Source organism: Jaculus jaculus, chromosome 11, assembly GCF_020740685.1.
Source record: "Jaculus jaculus isolate mJacJac1 chromosome 11, mJacJac1.mat.Y.cur, whole genome shotgun sequence".
Classification (NCBI taxonomy): Eukaryota; Metazoa; Chordata; class Mammalia; order Rodentia; family Dipodidae; genus Jaculus; species Jaculus jaculus.
The window spans coordinates 5,786,212-5,812,417 of record NC_059112.1 but is presented as its reverse complement, the minus strand read 5'-3'; the positions used below and the strand labels follow the sequence as shown (position 1 = coordinate 5,812,417).

The window sequence follows — 26,206 nt, the reverse complement described above, 5'->3', positions numbered from 1 at the left end:
AAAAACAATTCAAATTCTGCATCAGTTTTCAGATGATTACAACAAATTTTTAAAAGTAAAATTCTCAGGGCTGGGGAGATGGCCCAGCAGTTACAAGTACTTGCTTGCAAAGCCTACTGGCCCTAGGTTTGATTCACCAGTACCCACGTAAAGCTACGTGCACAAAGTAGAAGTTGAGTTTGAAGTTCTATGAGGCCCTAGCACACCAATGCTCACTCCCTCTTTCTCTCTCTCAAATGAATAAGTAACATTCTCTATTATAGAAAATTCTTAAATTTACACTGTAGGCTACATTCACCTCTGTTTCCTAAAGATTTATGTTTTCACTAAGAATTCTTACGTCAACTACATGTAAACATTTCACCTTACTTGCTAATTATCCTTCACTCCAAACCTAAAAGAGTATCTTTGAAAAAAGGAAAGTATATTAGGGTCTTTTTGGGGTTTTTTTGTACTATGCAGCAATGTGCCAAGCTAACCTAAGTATTTAGTGCTTTTCATTTCGGAACCATCAACGATCTTACTCAATCTAACTTTCTGAAGAGACTAAGTGTGATCAAATTATAAAGGTAGAGATGAGATTAGATTATGCAGAATGGCTCAATCCATGTGCCTTTAAAGCTGTAAGTGAAGAGAAATGAGATGATGGAAGAAGGGTAAGAGAAATTAGGAACCTGAAGAGCCTGGTACTGTTGGCTTTGACAACACAGGAGTACCAGAAAACACAGGTGGTTCAAGAGACTAGAAGAGGGAAGGGAATAGATTCACTTGCAGAACTACCACAGAATACAGCCATACCAACACCTGGGATTTTGTTCAGTCAAACTTCTGACCTATAAGTGACAGATACAAAATGTGTGTTGCTTACGCTACCAAGTGTGTGGTGATTTGTTACAACAATGGAAAAAGCCACTCATTAACCAGCCTACACAAAAAACACTCAAGACACAAGGTCTTGTTTTCTGTGCTTTCTTTTTCATCTTGTACATCTGTGGTATTCATCTGCTTGCCTCAGACACCATAAAAACAATCACGATGGCAATGGAAGTGTCTCACTAACTTGTCTTTCACCTGCCACCTTAGAAACAACAAAAACCACATGAGTTGGCAGTGAACTATATAAAAATCTTGATACTCTAGAAAAGAACGTATAGGCTTATGAGACAGGCTTAGATTGAATTTGTCCGCCTTCCAGAGCTCAACAGAGTATTAACAATGTACAATGGAGACGGGTGTGGTGGCGCATGCCTTTAATCCCAGCACTCAGGAGGCAGAGGTAGGAGGATCGCCATGAGTCAGAGGCCATGCTGAGACTACATAGTGAATTCCAGGTCAGCCTGAGCTACCGCAAGACCCTACCTCAAAAAACAAAAACAAAAAAATTATATATATAAAATGGAGAAAATAAATACACAGTAATAACTGATTTAACACTTACCCACAGGCGGCACCTCCTGGGAAACAGGATCATTTTTCATCTCTTCACAGCCATCCACTCCTCTCTCTGAATTTCTTTGTGAATTGTCTTGGGCAATAGATGGCATCTCTCTATCTTTACACTGTCCAGTACTAAGCTGTTCTTCCACTACATCAGCTGTTAATGTTCTTCTTGGTTTCTGTTTTGCAGTCCTTTTGTTTCCCGATGAACTTGTGGTATTCTTAGAATACACTTCACATTCTGGAGATCTGCTATTATTCTCCACTTCATCTGTCAAAGCACAACTTGTGCCCCGTTTTTTACTAGAGGGCTGAGATCTCTCTACCGATTGTGCTTGATGAACGTCTGAGTTACCTGTCAAAGTCCTGCATGACACAGTGTGGTCTTTTCCTCCTGACTTCCTGTCTTGAAGGACTGTAGCGCTTTCATCAGCAGAAGGTGCTACATGGTGTTTCGAGTGTTTGCCTTTTCTTGGTATTGTAACCCAAGGTTGACTTACAAAACTTCTATCTGACTTATCAATGATAAATTCATCGTCTGCCAAGTTCACGGTACTTGGAGGAAATGGGAGACGCGGAGCCACTGCCGTATGCCTGACAACGGGACTGAAACAGAATGAGACTTTGATCATCACCTCCATGTAGACAAGAAAAACAAGTATTCTGAATAGGAAATAAAAACATAAGTATCTCAAAAAAGATGTTCGTATTTTCTCAATTCTCTCTTAATCTCACAAATTTCTCCTTTTTTGTAACAGTTAAGAGGACCAGAGAGATATAATCTGAACAAGTGATGTGATGCCCCTCTCCAGCACATACACAAGACCCAGAAATTTACAGATACACCATTACAACTCAAACACACTAACTTACACTACAAAATGAATGTCATATACACTAAGAAATTGTGTTTGTTGCATAAAATGCTTTTTCATCATGTGGAAAAAAAATAAAACTATTTCTGAAAAATCTTATGAAATGATATTTTTTGGGGGGATACATGACTTTAATCCCAGCACTCAGGAGGAAGAGGTAGGAGGATGGCTGTGAGTTCAAGGCCAGCTTGAGACTATATAATGAATTACAGGTCAGCCTGAGCTACAGCAAGACTCCTAACTTGAAAAAAACAACCAAAAAAAAGGGAGGAGGTTCTACATTAAATAAGTAAAATTAGTAATCTTTAGGTATGGTTCATATAAAAAAAATTCTTTTTTGACAGCTTCAAAATAACTAACCTCAATTGGCTTTTTCTCTCAACAGTTTCTAAAAACAAGGTGGAAAAACTCTTCTTAGTTTGTGGTTGGATTTCATATTCCAAATCTTGCCCTCTTCTTTGAGGCATTTTTGGTGATGACCCTTCTTGTCCTTCTGATATGTTCTTCTTTACTTCTGAGACGTTACTCTCTCTTTTGTTTGAAGTATTTTTATCTTCAAAATCTAGTCTGAAAGGTTAAAAAGGAGGCAAGTCAGATTCTCCCATAAGGTCAAATGCACTCATCCCAAAGGTCTCCAGCAGCAAAAGATTCTACACAGTGCACTTTGGTTCCCAGCAAAGAGGAAGCTCCAGGCACGGAAGCGTGCTCGTAGCTCACCCACACTTCACTGTCCCGGGAGCGACCTCACAGCCTCTCCTGTCAACTCACAGTGCATGAGCATGAGCTCAGCACGGTGACAGACAGACATGAAAATGTCAATGGACATCAGGACTTTGTAAGCTCACTGACAGAGGACTGCAGAGATGGATTAGTGGTCAAGGTGCTTGCCTGAAAAGCCTGAAGACCCAGGTTCAACTCCCCAGAACCCACATTAACCAGATGCACATGGTGACACATGTGTCTGGAGTTCGTTTGCAGTGGCTAGAGGCCCTAACACCCATTCTTTCTCCCTCTCCTGCCCCCCTCTCTCTCATAAATAAATTTTATTTGAGAAAATTTCCCAATAGATTATTGAAATTAACCTCCACATTTCTCAAGTACATTTTAATAGCTGCTTCACTAATTAAAAACTGAAGCTACACAAAAAACTGTTTTTTCTCATATTATCCCTTAAACCTTGATTTAAAACATTAAAAACTGAATTACCACTTTTTAATTTGAAAGATAAAAGCTGTAAGCAGGATTAGTATTATTTAAATAAATTTACCTTTTTCTGGTTTTAAAAGAAACCTCTGTACTGGAAGACCGTGTATTTACTGAACGTATGAAACTGCAAGCCTCTGTCCTTTGGGCGTCAGAGGGAGCAGCGCTCTGTGGCGGAGGCGCCGTGGCGTGCCGAGCAGCAGGCGAGACGACCGACAGATAGCACTCATCGTCAGCCTCCTGGCAGGAGCCGCGCTTCTCACCGGACCTTCTCTTCAAGCTGGAGGCACTTTTAGGTGTGTCTTTACAACTGACATCATTTGTCAGGATGTTCTGATGAACTTCACTAACCCGAACTAGGAAAAAAAAGATCACAAAAAGGTATTTGTTAGTGGCTGGAGATATGGTTTACCAGTTAAGGCGCTTGCTGGCAAAGCCTAAGGACCCATGTTTGATTCCCCAGGACTCATGAAGGCCAGATGCACAAAGTGGCGCAAGTGTCTGAAGTTCGTTTGCAATGGCTAGAGACAACGGTACACCCATTTTCTCTATCTTCCTCTTTCCCTTTCTCTTAACTAAAATTAAATATTTAAAAAAAAAATTTCAAAGACTTTCCATTGTTGTTTGGTTGAAATCTAAGTTCCTCACCATAGAAAACTAGTGATTAGGCAACTTACCATTTAAAAATAAAAGATGGGAGGGAATTACCATGGGATATATTTTATAAGCATGGAAAATGTTAATAAAAATTTAAAAAAATAAAATAAAAATAAAAGATATGTTAGTTAAACTACATTAGACTCAAATATGCTTTCTAAAATTCAATAATTATGTGTAGTTTTCAGAAAACATGTCATTAAATTTAGAAATAAAGATCTACAAATAAAATATACAAGTGGGCCAGAGAGATGGCTTAGTGGTTAAGGCACCTGCCTGAGAAGCCCAACAATCCAGGTTCGATTACCTAGTGCCCACATAAGCCAAATGCACAAGGGGGTGCATGCATCTTGAGTTCGTTTGCAGTGGCTAGAGTCCCTGACATGTCCATTGTCCCTCTTTCTCTATCTGCCTCTATCTCTCTCAAATAAATAAATAAAAATAAAATATCAAAAACTAAAATAAAATACACAAGTACTTTAAAAGTTGCAATTTAGGGGGCTGGAGATGGCTTAGCGGTTAAGCGCTTGCCTGTGAAGCCTAAGGACCCCGGTTCGAGGCTCGGTTCCCCAGGTCCCACGTTAGCCAGATGCACAAGGGGGCGCACGCGTCTGGAGTTCGTTTGCAGAGGCTGGAAGCCCTGGTGCGCCCATTCTCTCTCTCTCCCTCTATCTGTCTTTCTCTCTGTGTCTGCCGCTCTCAAATAAATAAATAAATAATTTAAAAAAAAAAAAGTTGCAACTTAGGGCTGGATGGATAGCTTAACAGTTAAGGTGTTTGCCTGCAATGCCAAAGGACCCAGGTTCAATTCCCCAGGACCCACATTAGCCAGATGCACAAGGGAGCACACTCAGCTGGAGTTTGCAGCGGCTGGAGGCCCTGGAGCACCCATTCATTCTCTGTTCCCCTTGTGCTCACTATGCGTTTTGATCCACACCTATCCATAACAAAAACTCCTAGTGCAGTAAGGACAGACTTATCTTATAAAGTACCTCTACCAAAAATAAAGCCCCTCAGTTAACATGACATCATATTAAAAAAATAATTGGGGGCTGGAGAGATGGCTTAGCAGTTAAGGGTTTGCCTGTGAAGCGTAAGGACCCCAGTTAGTGGCTAGATTCCCCAGGACCCATGTTAGCCAAATGCACAAGAGGGTGCACACATCTGGAGTTCATTTGCAGTGGCTGGAGGCCCTGGCGCGCCCATCTTCTCTCTCTTTTTATCTGCCTCTTTCTCTCTCTGGCTGTTGCTCTCAAATAAACAAAATAATAATAACAATAATAATTGGAGCTGGAGAGATACGTTAGCAGTTAAGATGCTTGCCTGCAAAGCCTAAGAACCCAGGCTCAAATCACCAGTACCCATGTAAGCCAGATGCACAGGGTGGCACATGCATCTGGAGTTCGTTTGCAATGGCTGGAGGCCCTGGCATACCCATTCTCTCTCTTTCATAAATAAACAAATAAAAATAAAATATTTAGGAAAACTAAGCACTCTCTTCAGCAGCACATATATTAAAATTGCAAAGATACAGAAAAGATTAGCATCTTTGCACACACTCGTTGGCTAGTCATGTATCCCTTTGGAGAACTGCTTATGTTTTAATTTGGAGAAATGTCTGTTCATGTTCCTTCTCTCTCTTTCTTTTGTTTGGTTGTTTGTATTGGAGAGCTATAGGAATGCTTTACATATGCTGATATATATGCAATCAGACAAAGGGCTTCAACATGTTGCCTCTTCCACACTGTAAAGTGTCCTTCATACTTGTTGAAGGAACAGCTGCTTCCTTTGTAGAAGACATAAATAAAAGTGTGACTCCTCAAAAAATTACTATTAGAATTTGAGCCGGGTGTGGTGGCGCACGCCTTTAATCCCAGCACTTGGGAGGCAGGTGTAGGAGGATCGCTGTGAGTTCGAGGCCACCCTGAGAATCTATAGTGAATTCCAGGTCAGCCTGGGCTAGAGTGAGACTCTACCTCAAAAAAACAAAAAAAAAAAAGAAAAGAAAGAAATTGAATGCAATTCTAGCTAAAATTTCAACAGCTGACAGGAACTGGGTAAGACCAGAAGTTCAAAGAAACCTAGAGTGTAACACTGTTGGACAGACACAGTAAGAAACAACCAAGGTCAAAGTTCAAGAGCACACTGAATTATAAGAGATTCAATACATGAAAAGTAACACACTTGGGCTGGAGAGATGGCTTAGCAGTTAAGCGCTTGCCTGTGACGCCTAAGGACCCCGGTTCGAGGCTCAATTCCCCAGGACCCACGTTAGCCAGATGCACAAGGGGGTGCATGTGTCTGGAGTTTGTTTGCAGTGGCTGCAAGCCCTGGTGCGCCCATTCTCTCTCTCTCTGCCCCTCCACCCCCCCACTCTCTCTCTCTGTTGCTCTCAAATAAATAAATAAAATAAACAAAAAAATTAAAAAAAAAAAGAAAAGTAACACACTTAGAAAAGAACAGACTACAGCTGATAAAACTGATCATCTGGAAGACAATGGATTTGGAAGATTACATCAGAATTAGAGATATTTAATGTGACTTACAGTTTTAAGGTATCCATCTATTTCACAATTTTACCTAGGCTGTTCCTGACCTTGTCACATGAGCCAGCACCAGTTTTGGCACTGTCAACTATTCAACTTACCCTGAGGTACATTTTACCATGAGTATGCCACAGACCTGATGTACTGGTTGTTCTGTCAGGTGCGAGGCCTTGCAGAGAGGCTGCTTTCGTCCTGCAGGAAACAGGAACTGACTTTGGAAGTGATGACTGGCACTGAATATAAAAGAAGTGCATTAGATCTACTATTTGTCTACAGAGTCAATTCTCATCAAACATGGCTTTAAATTTAAAACCATCCAGCCAGCAGTGTATGCTGAAGTACTGACTGACAATAGATTTAATCAACTATCAAACAACCCTATTTCACATATCACTGTTTCAGTTTTTATATATTATATACCATATATAATCATATACATCATATATGGCGTATATAAAATGGTTAAAACTAGAGTAACACAAATGATTACGTTAGCCCAAAATCACTGTTTCAGTTTTTATATATTATATACCATATATAATCATATACATCATATATGGCGTATATAAAATGGTTAAAACTAGAGTAACACAAATGATTACGTTAGCCCAAAAGAAGCACATTCATCCAAGTATATACTGATCCCCCCACTTTTTTCTGAAGTAGGGTTTTGCTCTAGCCCAGGCTGACCTGGAATTCACTATGTAGTCCCAGACCTGCCTGGAACTTATGGCCTCTCGAGTGCTGGAAGTAAAGGTGAACACTGCCACTCCTGGCTTTACCACACGTGTGTAAAGTCCAAACACACAAAAGTAGAAAACAAGGAAGTGCTTAGGGAGTTCACTTTCTGTCTGTCAAAGGGCCTGCTCCGTGGCCAGCTGGGCTCGCGCCTATCTGCAGATTGGCTTGTTCTATCTGCCAAAGCAGCCTGCCCCAGTGTTTGTACAAAACCTGAATTATGGTGAATACTTATTTTCTTTCCTCTGCAAGCATTAAATTTTATACAATAGAGATGTCCATGGGAACAGAATCCCCCCCCCCCATGGACTCAGTTTCAAAAGGGGAGAACAAGTTGAGTTTTACTGTTGGTACAACAGGCAATGGGTTTATGTGTGTGTATGCGTGTTTTTAACCTCCATTAGTCAAAGGATATTGTGAGAAGGGTTCAGAGAGGGTCTTTTGCCTCAGAAGTATAGAAAATTAGTTGTAAAGGACATACTGCTAGTCCTTGCTTCCCTATCTCCTTAAATTCCATGAACATACTTAAGTTTGTGATTTATTCTCAAATGGCTGATTAACGATGGGATCACTGATGGACCACTATGACCTACTCCATCCCATCTACAGGAACCTTAAGAGTGGGGCTGGAGAGATGGCTCATGTTAAGGCACTTGCCAGCAAAGCCTATCAAACAACCAGGGGTCAATTCCCCAGCACCAGTGCCAGAAGCACAAGTGGCACATGCTTCTGGAGTTCATTTGTAGTTGGAGCCTCTGGTATGTCCACTCATTCTCTTTCTCTCACTGGCTCTCTGTGCTTGTAAATATTTTTTTTTACAAAAAAACAATAGTAAAAGCCTACAACAGATTTTGCTTTTTTAAAAAATATTTTTATTGGCAAGGGAGAGAGAGAGAGGGGAGTGCACCAGAGCAAATGAACTCCAGATACTTGCACTTCTTTGTGCATCTGGCTCTAGTGGGAAGCTGGGAAAAGAACCCTGGTCACTAGGCTCTATCAGCAAGAACCAGAACCCGAGCCATCTCGCCAGCCCCACTCCTGAGGCTCTTGGAGCTAGGAGGGAATAGATCATAGTGCTCAGTCAATAATAATCCCGGCTCTTCAAAAGAATTTTAAAGGGAATAAAAGGATAATATTCATCAATATAGCTGCACAATTTAAATATTTGCAAGCTAAATCAACTTCATGAAATCAAAAAATTTTATCCTAGGACTTAGTTAACTTTAACTTTTACAGGTCAAAATGATTTCTCACAATACAGAAAGCCTCTCAATTCTGACAGAAATGGTCCTGTCTTCATTCCTTGGAGCCAAAGGTTCTCTATATAGGCAACGATCAGCAACCAGGATCATGAGTTTAAGACCAGTCTAGGTACATAACTGAGTTCCAGGCCAGATATAGTGAGATACTGGTTGCTGACTGTGTATTTACAAGTTTTTGGTGAACACTGTTTCTAATAGCACATATCTTTTGAACTATTTACCTTGGATCATTAGCTTCAAAAATTCTAGCTGAGGGCTGGAAAGATGGCTTAGCGGTTAAGCGCTTGCCTGTGAAGCCTAAGGACCCCAGTTCGAGGCTCAGTTCCCCAGGTCCCATGTTAGCCAGATGCACAAGGGGGTGCATGCGTCTGGAGTTCGTTTGCAGAGGCTGGAAGCCCTGGCGCGCCCATTCTCTCTCTCTCCCTCTATCTGTCTTTCTCTCTGTGTCTGTCGCTCTCAAATAAATAAATAAGTAATTTTAAAAAAAAATTCTAGCTGAGCATGCTGGCACCTTTAATCCCAGCACTCCAGAGGCAGTAATAGGAGAATCACCATTGAGTATAAGGCCACCGTGAGACTTACAAAGTGAATTCCAAGTCAGCCAGGACTAGAGCAAGACCCTACCTCAACAAACCAAAATAAATGAATAAATAAATAAATAATAATGGACTTCTTCAGCTGGGCGTGGTGGCGCACGCCTTTAATCCCAGCACTCAGAAGGCAGAGGCAGGAAGATCACTGTGAGTTCAAGGCCACCCTGAGACTACATGATGAATTTCAGGCCAGCCTGAGCTAGAGTGAGACCCTACCTCAAAGAAACAAAATCAAAAACAAAATCAAAAACCAAACAAACAAAATCCTAATAGTTCTAGGTATAACTCAATGAAACACTATGTGCTTATTATTCATATACAAGGTACTGAGTTCAAACAAAGCATTAAAAATATTCTCACTGGGCTGGAGAGATGGCTTAGTGGTTAAGTGCTTGCCTGTATAGCCTAGGGACCCCAGTTCGAGGCTTGATTCCCCAGGACCCACATAATCCAGATGCACAAGGTGGCACATGCATGTGGAGTCCGTCTGCAGTGGCTGGAGGCCCTCGCATGCCCATTCTTTCTGCCTCTTTCCCTCTCTGTCGCTCTCAAATAAATAAAAATAAACAACAAAAATTTTTTTTGAAATAAAAAATATGCTCATTGATGAGAGAATAATGGAGACAAGGAGGGGATATGATGGACTGTGGATGTGTGAAGGGGAAGGTGCGGGAGGGGAGGGAATTATCATAGTTTATTGTCTCCATGGAACCTGTCAATAAAAAAGTGTCAAAAATACTCTAATTGAAAATTTACTGTTTCAGGGTCTGGGGAGATGGCTCAGTAGTAGATGCTTGTTACAAAGTCTGATGGCCCAGATTTTATTCTTCAGTACCCACATAAGCCAGATTCACAAAGTGGTGCATGTGCCTCAAGTTCATCTGCAGTAGCAGGAGGCCCAGGCACACCCATTCTCTCCCTCTCTCTCAATCCTTCTCTAAAGTAAATAAATAAACCAACTAACAATTTTTTTAATTAAAAAAAAGAAAATTTACCAATTTACTTAATAAAATAAATCTATTAAGGTACATAACCAACCAAAAACTGTTTTCCCTAAAAAGCAATACAGGGCCTTCAGTCTTCAGAAAATAACCAACTTGTCAACCTCATCACAAACTTTAATACCTACACATTTTCCCCAAAACCTGAGTATTATTTTAGAACAAAGTATATGTAAAATTTGGTAGATCTGGCCAGGCACATGCCTTTAATCCCAACATTCGGGAGGCAGAGGTAGAAGCGCAAGGCCTTCCTGAGACTACATAGTGAATTCCAGGACAGCCTGGACTAGAATGAGACCCTACCTAGAAAAATAAAAAATTTGGTAGTTCTAATTCCCAATTTCAAACACATGAAATACCAAACCAAAATTTTTAGAATACCTTCAAAGTTCATGAGGATTCTATTTCAAAATAAGATATGTACATTAAATGTAATAATGTACACTGTTTAGTCTCATGCATTTAAATATTAAGCTTACATTCTACTTCCCAACTTACTTTGCTTGGTGACTGAATACAGTCTTTAACTTTGGGTGTTGAACAAACCAATGATGCTGTAGAATTTGTGGTAAGATCAGTGATGAGACCTAGAAGCATAGAATTTTAAAATAAAATAACGTATATGTAGTGGCTACAATTAAAAACGGCTTTCTTTGCTCTGTGAAGAAGTGTCTGTTGACTCTATAGGCTCAATTATCCTACAGTAGAGGCATGAACTCAAAGTTCAAAGGCATCAGAAACAGAAAAGCAAGCAAGATTCCTGGGGAGACATCAGCTCTTCTTCCAGCCTGTAAACCAACATATGCTACCACTGGCTTAGTGCATTTTGTGCTGCTATCCCAGAATACCTGACACTGGGCCAGGGATGTAGCCTAATGACCACAAGGCCCTTGGCACTAGAGAATTTGGGAGGCAGAGGCAGGAGAACTGCTGTGAGTTTGAGGGCAGCCTGGGAATCCAGAGTGAGTTCCAGGTCAAGTCAGCCTGGGCTAGAGTGAAACCCTATCTTGAAAAGCAACGACCCCCCCCCCACTCACCCGACCCACACACAAAAAAAAGGAATAAAGAACATAGGAGAGTGAGGGACTTACAAGGACCAGAGACTTCAGAAATTTAGTGGCCAGCACAAGCTTTTTGCTCATACAAGTGCAGCAGAGGGAAAAGGCAAGTGCACAAGTGCCAGGAAATGAAAAGGCAGTCAGATCATAGCCTCATGACCGTAACTGGCATAAACCCGTTACGAGGGCAGAACCTTGATTGTCTAATCATCTTTCCACGGCCTCTCTGAACACTGTTGCATTATGGATTGAACTTCCAACACGTGCTTTTGGGGGAAACAATTAAACAACAGCATCCACTCACCTTACTTTTTTCATTGGCATATTCATGCAGATCAGCACTTAGGTAAGGTTTTTACCATAATTCACCACTTCCTTAGAGATAGCTGTAAATTTACAAAGATCACTTCCAACTCATATGATCCCAAGGATTATACATACATTCCCATTATAGCCTCTCTTCATCTGAAATGCTAGGATCTGGAAATACTTTGGATTTCATGGGGTTCACCCCCCAACTTTTGGACTATGTGCATATATATCCATTAGGAGGTATTTTGAAGTCAGGTCTAAACACAAAATTCACTTACATTTCACAAGTATCTTAAACACATAAAATTGAAGGTAATTTTATATAATATGCCTAATTTTGTGCATGAAAATGACTTCCATGGTGTGACATATTTACACTAAAACTTTTAGATTTTGGAGCACTTCAGGTTCTGGATTTTCACATGAGTACTGCTCAATCTGCATGTAAAGTATACTCTCTTATGTAAAATATGTGTGTACAGACAGAGATGACAGAAATCTACTGTGAACTAAAGGTAAGTTTATCCTTATCTTTAAATCTAAGTATTATCCTTACTGTTCAAAAGGTACAAGAAAGATTATGCATATGTACACAAAACTATCAACAAAATTTTACATATATTTAAATGGTAGAACATTTGACATTAATTAAATATAAATTTTATTTTCATCCACTCAAACCATCCAGATTATCTAGAAATGAAACCTTACTTTTTTCTTCAAAACAATCTTGTAAGACCTCCAGCATGTTCTGGCCTTTTTTCCTATGAATGTCAGGTGCCCTAATTAAAAAAAAAAAAAGAGTAAATATGTTATATAATTTTTATAAGGTACTTAATTTTTTTCCATCCATTTGAAAATTCCAATACTTATACTACTCAAGCAAAAAACAAGGACATGACAATCTAAGAGTTTTGACAAGTAAATTCATCCTACAGAATTAAGTATGTTGTTATCTACATAAACATGCTCCAGGCTTGAACATTTGTGTCTAAAGCTTTTTAAGGCTGGAGAGATGACTTAGCGGTAAAGGTGTTGGCCTGCAAAGCCAAAGGATCCTGGTTCAACTCTCCAGGACCCATGTAAGCCAGATGCACAAGGGGGCACAGGCATTTGGAGTTTGTCTGCAGTGGCTGGAGGCCCTGGAATGTTCATTCTCTTTCTTTCTGTTTCTCTCAAATAAATAAATAAAATATATTGAAAAAAAAAAAAAGAATCAGGGCTGGAGACAGCTTAGCGGTTAAGGTGCTACCTGCAAAGCCTAAGGACCCTGGCTCGATTCTCCAGGTCCTATGTAAGCCAGATGCATGTGGTACAGTATGCATCTGGAGTTGATTAACAGTGGCTAGGGGCCCTGGTGCGCCCATTCATTCATTCATTTATTTTCTCTCTCTCTCTCTCTCATAAATAAAAAAACTTTAAAAGAATGAATCAGGGCTGGAGAGATAGCTTAGCGGTTAAGTGCTTGCCTGTGAAGCCTAAGGACCCCGGTTCGAAGCTCGATTCCCCCGGACCCACGTTAGCCAGATGCACAAGGGGGCGCAGGCATCTGGAGTTCGTTTGCAGAGGCTGGAGGCCCTGGCACGCTCATTCTCTCTCTCTGTCTATCTGCCTCTTTCTCTGTCGCTCTCAAATAAATAAATAAATAAATAAACAATAAAAGTATATGCCAATATCATTTTTAAAAAAAAGAATCAATTTTCCTTTATATCTTTAAAAAAAGGGGGTAACAGCCGGGGTTTGATGTCCCAGTGCCCATATAAAGCCAGCTACACAAAGTGGCACATGCATTTGGAGTTCACTTGCAAAATAGTAGGAGGCCCTGGTGTGTTCATACTCACTCTCTGTCTCTCTCTCTCAAATTAATTAATTTTTTAAAAATCTGCTTCTTAAAGTAAAGATAAAACTGCAGGGTACAATAGTGCAGCCTTTAATCCCAGCACTCAGGATTGCTATGAGAATGTTTAAGTGTGAGAGGGAGGGGTCTGGCGAGGTGATTCATCTCTTCTTTACAAGCCTACCAGCCCAACTTCAATTTCCCAACACCCATGCAAATAAACCAGAGAAAGTGCTGCACATGGCGGTAGAAGGTGGAGGCAAGAGTTGGAAGCTTGTAGGCCAGCTAGACTGATGCTCATGCAGTAGCAGAAATGAGACCCTGTCTCTAGGTATATCCACACGTGTGTCATGGTACATGTATTCCCATACACACAGTTTAGACACAATACATACCTGGAAGGACGGCAGAATCTTGCTCTGTAGTCATTTTTCAGATGATCCTAAAAGCCAGTAACAATTGGTTATCTTTGTTTTAAATAGACTCAAATGCAACATTCCTTTGACCACAGTAGCTGCCCCTTACCTTCATGGACACCATCCTCCCCTCACTCCACATCCTGACATCCTAAGCTGGGGCACTCTCAACCCCACTCATGTTCGCTCTTATATACTGCTCTGTACCTGCAGCTTCTCACCCACAGGGGCAGCAACCCCCTTTGCGCCCACAAAATAGCCTTATATTTTATTAAGAAACTTGTCTTCAGTCGATTTACATTCCTTCTAGTTATTATATACCACATTTAAATCAAAAAAGCTATTTCAGAGACCAGAGATATGGCTCGGTTCATAGAGTTCTTTGCACATCTGTAATGCTATCATCCTGGGGAAGGCAGAAGGAAGAGTACCAGGAGTTCAAGGGCATCCTAAGCTAAAAAGTTAATTTGAAGGCCAGGCGTGGTGGCACACGCTTTTAATCCCAGCACTTGGGAGGCAGAGGTAGGAGGACCGCTGTGAGTTTGAGGCCACCCTGAGACTACACAGTGAATTCCAGGTCAGCCTGGACCTGAGTGAAGCCCTACCTCAAAAAGCCAAAAAAGAAAAGTGAATTTGAGGCAAGCCTTGGCTACATGAAAATTTGTCTCCAAAACAGGACAAACAAAAACAAAAACTTGGGAAAATAAAAGATATACTTCAAACTTCAATTTATTCATCAGTTGATTTTCAATTTGAGCTTCTCCTACTCACTGTGAGATTACGTTCCTCAAAGAAAGTAATACTATGCAACACAGCAGAAATGTCAGTCTCTAACTGCCGGTGGTCTGGTTGTTGTAAAGCCTTTGTTGCTTCTGACTATATGTCATGCATCTATATATATATATATATAATGTGTTATGTGTGCGTGTGTATACATGACATGTTGGTACACAGTACACACTTTTCATACATGTGTGCAAACAAACACAACAAAAGATCAATGACACTAAAGATTTCTTGAAAGAAAAAATAATCCAGCCAGGCATGGTGGCGCACGCCTTTAATCCCAGCACTAGGGAGGCAGAGGTAGGAGGATCGCCCTGAGTTCGAGACTACCCTGAAACTACATAGTTAATTCCAGGTCAGCCTGGACCAGAACGAGACCCTACCTTGTAAAACCAAAACAAAAAAAGAAAAAAATAATCAGGCCCAGTGGCACACATCTTTAATTCTAGCACTCAGTAGGAAGAGGTAGGAGGACTGCTGTGAGTCTAGGACACTCTAAACATTCATTCCAGATCAGTCTGGAACTAGAGCGAGACCCTACTTCGAGAGGGAGAGAAAATACAGGCTTAGGATAAATGATTTGGTCTTTGGAATATGTTGTAATCATAGCAAGTTTCGAAGTAAGAAAAATCACGGGTGTCAAGAAACAAAAACCTGGCTGGAGAGGCGGCTAGATGCCTAAGGAGCCTGCCTGCAAAACCTAGCGACCTAGTTCGATCCCCCTGTACTCCTGTAAAGCCAGATGCACAAAGCTGGCGCATGCATCTGGAGTTCATCCGCAGTGCCTGGAGACCCTTGCGTGCCAATTTGTCTGTCTGTCGCAGCTTAAAAACAAACAAACAAAAATACTTTTAAAAGGGGGTGGGCTGGAGAGGTGGTTCAGCGATTAAGGCGCTTGCGTGCAAAGCCGAAGGACATCGGTTCTATTCCCCAGGATCCACGTAAGCCAGATGCACAGAAGTGGCGCACGCACCTGGAGTTCTTTGCGGTAGCTGCCCTGCTATGGCCATTCTCTCTCTCTCAAATAAACATTAAAAATTTACAACAAAAACAAGTCCAGTCCTCATCAGGCATGCAGCTTTCTAAAAGTTCTATTATTATTTACTCTGTGTGAGAGAGGGAGGGAGGGAGGCAGAGAGGGACGGAGGGAACGCGCGCGCGCGCCGGCGGCGAGGGACGCGGAGGTCTGAGCCCGAGCCCGGGCTTCCCCGCCGGCGCCTTCCTGGCACGGCCCGCCCCGAAGGGCGCGGGCGCCCGCAGCCCGGCTCGGCGTCGGCAGGCTGCAGGACGACCCGGAGGCGCCCGCCAGGCCCCGGAGAACGGACGGGCCGCCCCGCCCCGCCCCGCCCCGCCCCGCCCCGCCCGCGCTCACCAGACCCGACGCCGCCGCCGCCATGTTGCCGCCGCGCCGCACGGAGCCGCTGACCCCGGCGGCCCGCCTGCCGAGGCTCGCGGAGGGCGAGCGCGCACACAGCCCCGCCGCCGCCGCCGCCCTACATCACCGCCGAGCCACTCCGGGAGGGAGCGTCGGCCCGCACCGCCCCGCACGTCCGCTCGGCCCTCAGCAGAACGCGCGGCGGCGCGCGACGCCGTTCAAACGCGCCGCGCGTGCGCACAGCGGGCGGCGCCACCCAATAGAACGCGACTCGTTGTTATTGGGCGGTCCCGCGCGCGCGCCGGCCACGCCCCCTGCGTCGCCACGCCCCCGCGTTGCCACGCCCCCCAGCGGCGCCCCGCCCTCCCTTGCTGCCAGTCACAGCCCCGTCGGTTCGTGGGCCGCTGTGGAACGCCCGGCCCTCCTCCACGGAGTCCGAGCGGGCCTTGAAGGTGCGGCCGTGGTGGACCGTCAGGTGACGCAGCCCCGTCGCCGGGCTGCCCATGACCTCTGCAAATAGACTCCCGTGTGTGACACTGCAGTTGCACGGAGCGTGGCCGAGAAAATGGCCTGCGTCAGCTTCCGTTAAGAATGATGTCGGGGCGAGGGTAGGCTCACGGGTTCAAGGCCCTTGCCCACAAATCCTGGCGCCCCAAGTTCGAGTCCCCAGTATCCACCCAAGAGCCAGATGCGCAAAGTGCTGTGTGTGTCTGGAGCTTGTTTACAGTGGCAGGAGGCCCTTGGTGCTCCCATGCCCAGCTCCTGTCTTCCTCTTTCTGTCTCTCTCTGTCCAAATTAGTTAATTAAATACTTTAAAAAAGAAGGCTGCTCTGAGGAGTGTTTTACACCTCTTCTGAGTGATCTAGAGTCCACCTGTGTGGAAGATGCTACAAAATTCATGCTCCAGGACGTCCTCAGGTGAGCCTCTTATTCCAGAGGCAAATTCAGGCCATTTGCAGAGGATCATGGGTGCCAGGGCAAAAACCTTTAGAAAAGAACTCAACTCAAGCCCGCCATTCCAGCACCTCAGAGATGGAGGAATGAGGCTCATTTAATTAAGGTCACTGTATCCTATAAAAATCAAACGTGAAAATACCACCTAGGTACTTTCACATATTTTTTCCAAAGAGTTACGCACCCAAACTGAATTTACTCTAAAAATTACAGCACAGTTGCAATTACAACAAATTTTGCTGAGGTGGAAAAAAATGCTTTTTATGCTTTGGGATTTTATTTTTGAGTATAATGTTTTTCTTACCCCTTACTTCCAAATATTGGTACTGCTGTTAAGTAAATTCACTTGAAATGGCCTTTTCAGAACAAAGTGTTCTAAAAAGGAACTCATGTTCTAGCCCACAATTGCCAAGTTAGTAAAGTGTGTCTATAAAGAGTGCAGATAGGTGGTAGCAGACTCTCAAAACACAGTTTTACTATGCAGTGCATCATTAAGGCCTACAGTGATTCCTTAACTGCAAGTAATTATAAATTTACATATACATGTATGTATATATGTGTGTGTGTGCGTGTGTACATTAAATGAAATGCTTTTTACATTTACAATTATGTCAATCACTTCCTTCTAAGATGCAGTTATTTTCCAATTAGGGACATATTGTTTCTCCTAAACTAAGTGCACATACAACCAACATTCACTATGTCTTTGTTATATTGTACTTTACTTGTATGAAAAGGAAGTTTGTCATCAAAAATATTTTCAGAAAAAAATATTTTCAGATTCTATACAGCAAAACAACAAAGTTCTGCATTTTAATTTTAGGCTGATGAAGAATGTAGAGCATGCCATTTACATCTCAAGCAGTCTTTGCTTTGAAGGTAGTATGGGACTATAAAAATGACCATGTATGTCAAAAGTGTGAAAACCTATCTTTCTTAATAATGTGAAGAATTTGGGTTTTGTTTACTTGCCTTCAGAGATTGTCAAAATGCAAACAACTCTCTTGCTGTTATAACTTGATAGAGAAATGAAGACAATAACTTAAAACATTAGCAGCATTGAGAATTAAAGTATTGAGATGGCTCAGCATTTAAAGGCGCTTGCTTGCAAAGCCTGATGGCCCAGGTTCAGTTCCCCAGTACCCACATACAGCCAGATGCACAAAAAGTGGTTGTTGTAGACAGCTTTACATTGCTGGACTTCCAAACCAGCCACAAGTATGGGAGGAAGGGATGTATTAAAGCTCCCAGGTCTCTGGGGAAGTTCGATAATGGCAGAAGAAGCTGGTCCCTCTCACAGGTCAGAACACAGAGAAATGCCACCACCACCACCTGCGTAAGCAAGCACACTGCAGAACTCCAGGCAGGACTCCAGCACTCTGCATTCCTTACGCTGGACATCAGATCCGCCCCAAACGCACCTCAGGACTGGACTCTAAAATCTGCCCACAGTGACACCTCTTCCAACCAGGTAACTGGAAATCCAGGAAGCTTTAATAAGGCTGGAGTGGTTACTTAGTGGTTAAGCCACTTGTCTGCAAGGCCTAAGACCCAGGTTCAATCTCCCAGTACCCATGTAAGCCAGATGCACAAGAAGCATTAATGAAATTAATGATTCTAAAGCCGGGCGTGGTGGCTCACGCCTTTAATCCCAGCACTAGGGAGGCAGAGATAGGAGTATCGCCATGAGTTCAAGGACACCCTAAGAATACATAGTGAATTCCAGGTCAGCCTGAGCTAGACCTACCCCTCAAAAAACAAACAAACAAAAACCCTGAATCTATTGGGGGCCGGCCATTCAAACTACCACAGTGGTGCATGTATGTCTGCAGTCAGTTTGCAGTAGCAAGAGGCCTGGCTCATGAATTCTCTCTGTCCCTCTGTCTCTGTCTCTGTCTCTGTCTCTGTCTCTGTATCTCTCTCTCTCTCTCTCTCTCTGCTGGCAAATACATAATATTTTTTAATTATCAAAAGAGTTGTTTTCAGTGGCTTGCCATGTTTTTACAGAGTTGAACATATTGGTGAAATGTCATGTACTTGATAATGTTAGCATATTTTTAAATTAAATATACTTGTCAATTTAAGCAAAACTCATAAAGAATAAAATGTCAAACCTTATCTTTCAGGCAGTACCTAAAACGTTCATTTTGGGGGTTTTTGTTTGTTTGTTTGTTTTTGTTTTTCGAGGTAGGGTCTCACTCTAGCCCAGGCTGACCTGGAATTCACTATGGAGTCTCAGGGTGGCCTCAAATCCGGCAATCCTCCTACCTCTGCCTCCCGAGTGCTGGGATTAAAGGTGTACTCCACCACTGCCAGGCAGATTTTTTTTTTTAAGGTTGAAGAAATAGAAGCTAAATTGCAGAGATGTGGCACAGGAATGATGAGTGGTTGACATAGGGAAAATTTGCATTTTGTCTATTGAAAACACTGTCCTACCCTGCCAGTATAACAAAAATTCACTTGTAGGCCGGGCGTGGTGGCGCACGCCTTTAATCCTAGCACTCGGGAGGCAGAGGTAGTAGGATTGCTGTGAGTTCGAAGCCAGCCTGAGACTCCATGGTGAATTCCAGGTCAGCCTGGGCTAGAGTGAGACCCTACCTCGGAAAAAAAAAAAAAAAATTCACTTGTATTAAAAACTATGTTTGAATCATCAGTCATTGGTAGGCCATAAATAGTCCAGTTGTGGTTAAAATTAAAGCTGTTTTGATGTGTAAACATAATTATATTCATTCCACATATCTGTAATCTATTACAATGCATTACAATACATATGACATACACCATTGATAAATGTAAGTCAGTTGAGGGTCAGGAACAAGAAAGTACCAGGTGAGCAGGGCACAGTGGTGCACGCCTTTAATCCCAGCACTCAGGAGGCAGAGGTAGGACCACTGTGAGTTCAAGGCCACCCTGAGACTACAGAGTGAATTCCAGGTCAGCTTGAGCTAGAGTGAGACTTTACCTTGAAAAACTAAAAAAAAAGGGAGTAGCAGGTAAGAACTGGAAGCTCCTTTTCAGACTTGCTGACTGAATCAAGGCTAATAAACAGTAAAGCCATGCGGACATCCGGACATCCAGAACTGTGGTGAAAATATGTACTCATCACTTTGAATGACTCAAAAGAAGCTGGGCGTGGTGGCACACACCTTTAATCCCAGCACTCGGGAAGCAGAGGTAGGAGGATCACCATGAGTTCAAGGCCACCCTGAGACTCCATAGTGAATTCTAGGTCAGCCAGGTCAGCTAGAGTGAGACCCTACCGCAAAAATCAAAAAAAAAAAAAAGAGTGAATGACTCAAAAGAACACTGACATGCTGGTTCTACATGACTTACTCTGACACTTCATTCAAAGCTGTTGAATGTGTTTGCTGCGTGACCATTTCCTGTGGCAGAAATATCACTGGTGGGGCTGGAGAGATGGCTTAGTGGTTAGGCACTTGCCTTTGAAGCCTAAGGACCCTGGTTCAAGGCTCGATTCCCCAGGACCCACGTTAGCCAGATGCGCAAGGGGGCGCACGTATCTGGAGTTCGTTTGCAGAGGCTGGAGGCCCTGCCGCGCTCAATCTCACTCTCTCTATCTGCCTCTTTCTCTCTCTGTCACCCTCAAATAAATAAAAATGAACAAAAAAATTTAATAAAACAATAAAATTAAAAAAAAAAAGAAATATCACTGGTGACTGTGGTGGTGAGGCTCTGGCCCTTTCCTAGTTTGTTCTACATGGCAAGAAAAGAATCACATGTCAACCCATGGAACTGTCACCATGGCAAATTAGAATCATGTTTGGGCAGGGAATTCTTCATTAAATAAAGCACATTGCAGTCTTCTCCCGATCAAACCCAATTTAACACAAACTTACTTTTGACTCAGTACCTACAGAATATGCTCAATAAACAGTATACAGAGGACAAATATCATAATAGAGATGTGTGCAAAGCGCAGTAGGAATGAAGAGGCGAGAGTCGCAGACGTGGGTCTTAGAGGATGAGAAAGATAGCCCCACATAAGCAAGGAGAAAGATGGGTCTACGAGCACAAAGTGTGGTGAGGGAAGAGGCGTGAGGAGACGAGAAAGGCAGAGGGCACCGACACGTGTAGGAATAAGGAGAGTCACTGCAGCGGAAGACACCCGACTCTGCAAAGGCCTTCTCCCGCGGACCTTGGTAGAACACGCTGGTGGTGGTCCGTGAACAGTAGAGTTCTTCAGAAAATGAAAGAGGGAATCGCAGAACCATGAAATCCGTTAAGAGTTTTAAGGAAGGGGGAATGTTTGGATTAGGTTGAATGTCAAATGAGTGAGAGAAAAAACCCTGGTGACAAGGAGACTTTGAAATATCTGTAAGAGGATGTCCATGGTGGTGGTGCTGGGGAGCAAAGACGCTGGAACTGCCAAAGGGACTAATTGGCTAATAATGTTCAAACCAGATTTTTGCATTTTTTTTAATGTTTCGTTCATTTATTTGCAAACAGAAAAAGAGAGGGAGGGAGAGAGAGAGAAAGAGAGAAGAAAGAGAGAATGGGCATGCCAGGACTTCTAGCCACTGCAAATGCATGCGTGCACCACTTTGTGTGTCTGACATTAGGTAGGTAGTAGGGAATCGAACTCAGGTCATTAGGTTCTGCAGGCAAACACCGTAACTGCTGAAATATCTCTCCAGCCACGGTTTTTAAATTAAATTAATTTATTTATTTGAGAGAAAGAAAAACAAACCAAGGTCGTTAAGCTTTGCAGGCAAGTAAGGCCTTAACCACTGAGCCCAGTCTCCAGGTCCCCTGTTAATTTATCTAATTTTATTTGTTTATTTGAGAGTGATAAAAAGAGGCAGAGAGAGAGAGAGAGAGGGAGGGAGAGAGAGGGCGGGAGGGAGGGAAGGAGGGAGGGAGGGGCAGGAAGAATAGGCACACCAGGGCCTCTAGCTGCTGCACACAAACTTCAGACAGATGTTTCACCTTATGCATCTCGCTTTATGTAGGTACTAGGGAATGGAGCCTGAGTCCTTAGGCTTTCCAGGCAAGTGCCTTAACTGCTAAGCTATCTTTTTTTTTTTTTTGCTTTTTTGTTTTTTTGAGGTAGGGTCTCACTCTGGTCCAGGCTGACCTGGAATTAACTATGTAGTCTCAGAATGGCCTCAAACTCATGGTAATCCTCCTACCTCTGCCTCCCAAGAGCTGGGATTAAAGGTGTGCACCACCACACCCAGCACCCCTGTTAGTTTTTTATGGCATAATTTTATTGACAAATTTCATGCATGCATAATGTATTATGATCATAACCCCCCCTTATTTTCTTTTGTCCTCCCTCCACCCTTTCCAGATAATCTTCCTTTCCCAATTACTTCCAGTTTGATGTCTTCTGTTTTGCTTTCCTGTTGAGTCTTTTGAGGGAGGGAAGACACAGTTTGGTCCTTGGCATACTAAGGATTAACTGTACTTAAAAAGCAGCAGACCAGGGCTGGGGAGATGGCTTAGTGGTTGGCATTTGCCTGCAAAGCCTGACGACCCCAGCTTGATTGCCCAGGACACACATAAACCAGATGCACAGGGGCGCATGCATCTGGGGTTCAGTTTGCAGTGTCTGGAGGCTGTTGCACATCCATTCTCCTTCTCTCTCTCTCCGACTTTCTTTCTCTTTCTCAAATAAAGAATTTAAAAAAAAATCAGCAGACCAAAGCAACACATAGTGTCTGATGAACTGGTTTTAATGATTTTGCTTATTTATTTATTTATTTTGCAAAGGCAAGAAAGATGAAATTAACCAGATGCTAATTTAACAAAAATATTCTTGTCTTTATATTTTTTGGAGACAATCTTTTCTCTTTCCTGTTAAACTCTATGCCCATAAAATGAGTGACTACTTTTTCATATTGCAAACCCTGCCATGGAGGCTTTCCAAACTCATACAAAAGGTGGGTCAGGTCACTCAAGTCAGGAATTTTCCCATGTCATTAAACTCATTTTTTTTAAAACACACACACTTTTTAGGGCTGGAGAGATGGTTAAGCAGTTAAGGCACTTGCTTGCAAAGCTTAAGGACCCAGGTTCCATTCCCCAGTTCCCACATAAGCCAGGCGCACAAGGCCAGCATGCACAAGGTTGCACATGCATACAAAGTGGTGCCGTGTTTGGAGTTCAGTTACAGTAGCTGGAGGCCCTAGTGTGCCAACTCTCTCTCATAAAAAAAAAAAAAAAGGCCAGTTTGTTGGGCTTGCCTCAAAATAAAAAAGACTTTTTGCTGAAAACTTTCATAAATATAGACAATATACTATGTTCATAAGCCCCTCCCACCACCCTCTCTCAATTCATTTTCTTAGTTTACCAAAACTGAAATGTAGTTATTATTTTGTTTTTAGAAAATACAGTGGGAATTGTATTCTATCGTTTGAAGCTTTGAGTTTCAAAAAGTGGATCTAGACGTAATATAAAGGCAAGCCAGCAATTCTCAACCTTTAAATCCAATGTCTGTTTCAAAGTGTCCTCATTCTGAGAATGCACCCCTGTTGTTTGTTGGCAACTAGTCTGCATTGTTCCAACCCTACCAATAGACAATTTGGCCCCACAACCAACCGCAGTTGTAGTTTCAGGGGATCCACGTCCCTAGGGAGACATATGTCTTCTCCATCAGGAAAGGAGAGGTAGACTGAAGATTTGGCGGTGTTTTGATTTCTGAGAACAGAATGATCTAACCAAACCCAGATTGTTTTTATTGTTGTGGTTTTTGTTTTGGGAGCTTTGTTTGTTTGTTTGTTGTTTGTTTCAAGGTAGGGTTTCACTCTAGCCCAGGCTGAGCTGGTGGAATTCACTATGTATTCTCAGGGTGGCCTCAAACTTACAACAGCGACCCTCTTACCTCTGCCTCCCAAGTGCTGGGATTAAAGGTGTGTGCCACCATGCCTGGCATGATTGTCTTAAATTTTGAATAGTTCTAGAATGCTGGTAGTAAAGCAGACAACGGCGGGACTCTCAGGAATCTTACAGAACAAAACACAAGTCCTGCTTACCTTTCCTCTTCCCGTCATCCCCTGTATTGTACTGGGCCAAACGCAGTATCTCAATGACTGTTTTCCACAAGCAAATCATGACTATAGTTTGGCCACAATATTCATTGAATCTAACAATATCCACAGATCACAATATCTGTCTGTGGACCACATACAGAATGCATAAAAGAGCAAAACAAACCTTTGAAAAATTTTTTAATTTACACACTTTGCTGGCTGTGTTGGTGCATGCCTCTAACCCCAGTCACTGGGAGGCAGAGGTCAAGAGGCCAGCCTGAGACTACATAGCGAATTCCAGGTCAGTCTGGGCTAGAGCAGGATCCTGTCTCAAAATTTTTTTCTTTCTTTTGCAGATTTCTTTGCTGGATGTTTATTTTATTTTGCCAAATACCCACCGATAATGTACTTACTGAAAACATTTATGAATAAACGAGTGAGAAATTCATGTTCCCAAAGCTAGTGAACCATAAAACTGGGCATGGGATAAAGAAAGCTAGGTTATTTTATTTTTAAATTTCAACAAAGTTTGGCCCTTAGCATGTTTAATCAACAGAATCAGTGCTAACAAAAATATACTATGATGTAATTAATGAAGGACAGTTTATTCAGGTCATGTCTTTTAGAACTTCAGATGGACATCAACAAACAAAAGAATGCTGGAAAAGCCGAGTATGTCCTTGATGTCTCCCCTGAAGCCCACAGTGTCGACAGACACCTGTTTCTTTCATCCTCAAGCGATGCTAATCCTCTGTTTATTTTAAGTTTACACAGAGCTGTCCTTTCCAAGTTGTTCTGTGCCTGATCTTTCTACCTGATAAAAAGTAAAAAAGCACTTGTATGTATGTATGAGTGTGAGTGTGAGTGTGTGTGTGTGTGTGTGTGTGTGTGTGTGTGTGTGTCCTGTTGGTGGTTAAAAAGCAAGTGGGGACTTCCTCTTTGAACAGTTACTTGCCTTTCCTCTCATACCACGGAGCAACGGAGAGTTCATTTTGTTTGAGACTGGATAGAGCTGCAACCAAGCCAAACACGAAAGAGGGGATGATGGCTAAAAAGCCCCCCAAGCCAGCCCCTCGCAGGATCTTCCAGGAGAGATCAAAGATTACTGCTCTACCATTGTACTTTGAAGGATTTTTGTTAGTCAAGCGCTCTGACGACCAGGTAAGTCTGAAACTGTAACAGTGAACTTGGGAGTTTGTTCCTAGCATACAAGTTACCTCATGGTGATGTGATGTGGCAAAGCTTCCTTGTTTCTGTTTGGGTTACATCCCTTTTCTTTTCCTTGAAATTGGAAAAATGATTCTAACTTCTTTATTTTTTGTTTTTTTAAGGCAGGGTCTCACTCTAGCCCAGGCTGACCTGGAATTCACTACATGTTTTCAGGGTGTCCTTGACCTCACAGCTGTCCTCCTGCTTCTGTCTCCCAAGTACTGGGATTAAAGGTGTGTGCCACCACGCACAGCTGATTCCAATTTTATATAACTTAAGTCTAATGTGGCTAAAACATAGATGCACATGATAAAGTTCATACTGTTTAGCATCGTGTTCAGTTATATGATCTGAAAAAATTGTTCAAAATAGTAACTTGGAAACAGACTTAGGGTGCTATCGTGAGTGGTAAGTACACTAAGTTTAAAGGAATATACATTTGCTGTAAAGTGAAAAAGCATTACATACTTTTAAATGTAAAATTTTAAATCTATGGTTAGCCAGAATTATTGCCTTTAAAATTGTAAATGTGGTCAACTTTTTAAAAAAATCAGAAATAACCACGAAAAGGCATTATTAAAGAAGAAATCACTAATTTTGGTAAAATTGAATAAAATTTTAGCATTGACTGAAGCTAAAAAAAAAAAATCAAGTGTATTCAGAAACAGCAGAAGAAACATTCTAAAGTTTTATCTTGCTTTGCTTTTCTCCAAAAATACCAGGGTTAGGCTCCATCTTAGAAGGCACACACGGGTAAAGCTTTAGAGCGGAGGGCTAAGCTCCCAAGCAGAGTACCTGCATCCCCCTCCTTCCACAGGCTCCCTCAGCCCCACCCGAGCCTAAGCTACCTCTTTCAATGGAGGCCTCGCCAGAGAGGACTGCGGCAGCCTCTTACCGCGCGGCGCGGTACGGCTGGGAGATGGCTCAGTGCTCGGTGTTCGCCTGCAGAGCCTGA

The 26,206-nt window shown here is 42.5% G+C and overlaps 2 protein-coding genes across 3 annotated transcripts in view; one reads left to right on the top strand and one right to left on the bottom strand.

Moving 5' to 3' along the window:
* The window catches only part of Cenpc (centromere protein C), a 47,935-nt gene extending 31,790 nt beyond the window's left edge, over positions 1-16,145 (bottom strand). The window contains exons 1-8 of one of the 2 annotated variants that reach the window (XM_045130450.1): positions 16,094-16,145; positions 13,915-13,961; positions 12,394-12,464; positions 10,811-10,899; positions 6,855-6,951; positions 3,580-3,871; positions 2,673-2,879; positions 1,439-2,043 (exon numbers count right to left, since the gene is read on the bottom strand). In XM_045130450.1, the coding sequence (XP_044986385.1) occupies positions 1,439-2,043; positions 2,673-2,879; positions 3,580-3,871; positions 6,855-6,951; positions 10,811-10,899; positions 12,394-12,464; positions 13,915-13,961; positions 16,094-16,117 (1,432 nt within the window). In that variant the 5' untranslated portion in view covers positions 16,118-16,145. Of the gene's footprint in view, positions 1-1,438; positions 2,044-2,672; positions 2,880-3,579; positions 3,872-6,854; positions 6,952-10,810; positions 10,900-12,393; positions 12,465-13,914; positions 13,962-15,694; positions 15,714-16,093 lie in introns of those variants that run through there. The other variant, XM_045130451.1, reaches the window with a different exon arrangement.
* An 8,778-nt stretch (positions 16,146-24,923) lies between these two features.
* Stap1 (signal transducing adaptor family member 1) overlaps positions 24,924-26,206 on the top strand; it is a 28,523-nt gene continuing 27,240 nt past the window's right edge. Inside the window, exon 1 of the mRNA XM_045130452.1 lies at positions 24,924-25,203. Within this exon, the coding sequence (XP_044986387.1) occupies positions 25,084-25,203 (120 nt within the window). The 5' untranslated portion in view covers positions 24,924-25,083. The remainder of the gene's footprint in view (positions 25,204-26,206) is intronic.